General features: G+C 44.7%; 1 protein-coding gene across 1 annotated transcript in view; it reads left to right on the forward strand.

Annotated features, from left to right (window-relative positions):
* Positions 1-4: 4 nt before the first annotated feature.
* SMTNL2 (smoothelin-like 2) overlaps positions 5-2,403 on the forward strand; it is a gene marked incomplete at its 5' end in the record, with an annotated part of 17,328 nt that continues 14,929 nt past the window's right edge. The window contains one exon of the mRNA XM_009701045.1: positions 5-76. Coding sequence (XP_009699347.1) covers positions 5-76 — 72 coding nt within the window. The remainder of the gene's footprint in view (positions 77-2,403) is intronic.

Consider the following 2,403-nt stretch of genomic DNA (forward strand, 5'->3'; position numbering starts at 1 on the left):
CGGGTCTCCTGGGCAGGGTTCGTCCGACGGCAGGTTCTCCAGCCGTGCCAAGCTAGCGGTCACTGGCCGGAGCCAAGTAAGTGCTGGCTGCGGCCTGGGAAGCGGTAGGAGGGAGGGCCAAGAGGGTGCATGAGCGGATGCTTCATAGGTGTTGCCAGGCTCTGCGCTGGCATGGGGCAGCGTTTAGGGACACAGGGCTCCTCTTTTGCAGTGTAGGGTCAATGGGCTTTAGGGAGGTGCTCAGAGAGATGGTCTTGGCCCTGATACCACCTTGAGATGTTCCTGTTTATGGCACTGCTTGGTCACCTGGGATCTTGGTTAGAGTGGTAGCAACCTGTCAGTTCAGTATGGTTAGAAGTAAGAAGAGAAGCTGAGGCAGACTCAGCTGTCAATACACATACGTATGTGAATATCTGTGTATCCTTTCTGGACTGGAATCAGGGGGATCTGTGCCAGCAGTACTGTTGCCAGTTGGCAAGCTCACAAAGGAGAACAGCTCAGCATATAGCAGACAGTAACATGTTTTCACAAGATAGTGACTTAGCATCCTGCAGTGAGACAGTTTTGCTGCACAGCCACTGTCACGCACTGCTGCAGCTCGTTCCTGAGAGGTGGCCCCTATCTTGATTAAGCCATGTCTTCAGGGGTCTTTAAGACTGTTGAAGCATGAAAACCTGGTTTGTGGTCTATCCAGGCTTTGGGGATGGAAATTAAAAGCTTGGAAATGAAGTTCACTCAAAGTTAAATTGGTGGGAATAAGCAGAGAGTCTATATTGCATTCCAGCCCTTTTCATTCCTACTGACTCAAGAATGGGGGCGCAGGGCTTCCCACAACTGGGCAAGTGAAAAGGTAAAGCTGCTGCTTGATGCATTGTTACAACATAGTCATGGCAACTGCTGCCTTTTCCCCGTGACAAAGGTAAGCACCATACACATAACTTTCAGATCTCTTCCTTTTTGGTCCGTGAAGCCATCCACACTTGCTTGTATTGCAAGGAACAGACATGAGCTGAGCAACATGGAAGGGACAAGGGGGTGTGGTCCCTCACTCCATCTCACCTGCTCCATCACCACTGCCTACATTGTAGTGTGTACTTCACGTTCTGTGAAAAGCCTTGCACTGAGGTTATGGCAATATTCAGCTTTAGGTATTGCTCTAAGTTAAAACACAGAATGGGCTTTTGTTTGGATTGGAACTTTCCCACTTTGCTTTGAGGGTTCAGGGAAGATCATTTAAGTACTGATAGTTCTTCAGTGCCCTCCCAACAATTTTCCCTGGAAGGTTGGACAACTTCCTGAGTTAGCACAGCTGACCAAGAAGGAATTGCAGTACTGAGAACCATGGGAGATGCAGCTAGAGCTACACACACCAAATGCATGCAGCAAAAACATGATTTTGTGGGTAAGGCTCTGATGTGGCTGTACTCAAATGGCTGAAGAGCAAGCCTTGGTTGCTGTGCTGGTCAAGCAGATTCTCTGTAATGAAGAAAGCGTTCCCTCAGTTTCTTGCAATTCTGGTTATATCACCAAAGCACTTGAAACAGTACCATAAATGTGTATGTTTTCAGATAAACAAGTACCTGTGGTAAAATCGGTGACACTTCTAGCCTTAATAAATGCTTCTATAAGTATGAGATATGAGGAGCAAATGATACTGACCTGGATGTAGTAGCAAATCAAGATGTGCTCTTTTGCTTCTGAAAAGATTTATTGCTTGAGTTCCTTTTTACTGTGTGGTCAATGCAATGTTTATCTCAACAAAAGGCTGGGTTCTGTTGCCTTCAACATTTCTAGCAAAATACTTGGGATGAGAGTTAAGACTATATTTGCAGATTGGATACTGGACATCCTGAGCATCTTCAGTGTCTGAACCATTATTTTCTAATATTGCAAGATTATTTTTCAAGGTTATTTGATTGCATAAAGTGAAACTAGGGAGTTCCAAGCATAGTTTGGAAGTAAGGACACAAATCTCCTTTTAATTCTAATCTTCAGGCAATCTCTGCTATGCTGTCCTTGAAATCTGGTATACAACAGTCTTAAGTGCTGATTTAGGTGGAATTTTAAATGGCTATTAGCCACTGTGATTTGGAGGTGAGTCTTTCTGGTATTCTGATGCCAAACTTTCATTTGGCTCTCTAACCAGGCCAGAATCTGAGAGCTGCTTTTGCAAAAGTGGAAAATAGTGCATGTTTGAATAATTAATTTTAAAGCAGGATCCTGGAGCCATAGCTGGACCACGCAGGACTTACCCTCACTGAGCAGTTTGTTGTTGTTTGTCATCCTTTGCAGTCACTGACATCTCTTTCCTACCTGCCTGTGATTGTTAGAAAAGAAGAGTTTTGACCTTTTTGTTGATCAGATCTTACATTTTGGCAGGAGCTTTATCATTTATGATCTTTC

Source organism: Cariama cristata, unplaced genomic scaffold (genome assembly GCF_000690535.1).
Source record: "Cariama cristata isolate BGI_N322 unplaced genomic scaffold, ASM69053v1 scaffold45485, whole genome shotgun sequence".
NCBI lineage: Eukaryota > Metazoa > Chordata > Aves > Cariamiformes > Cariamidae > Cariama > Cariama cristata.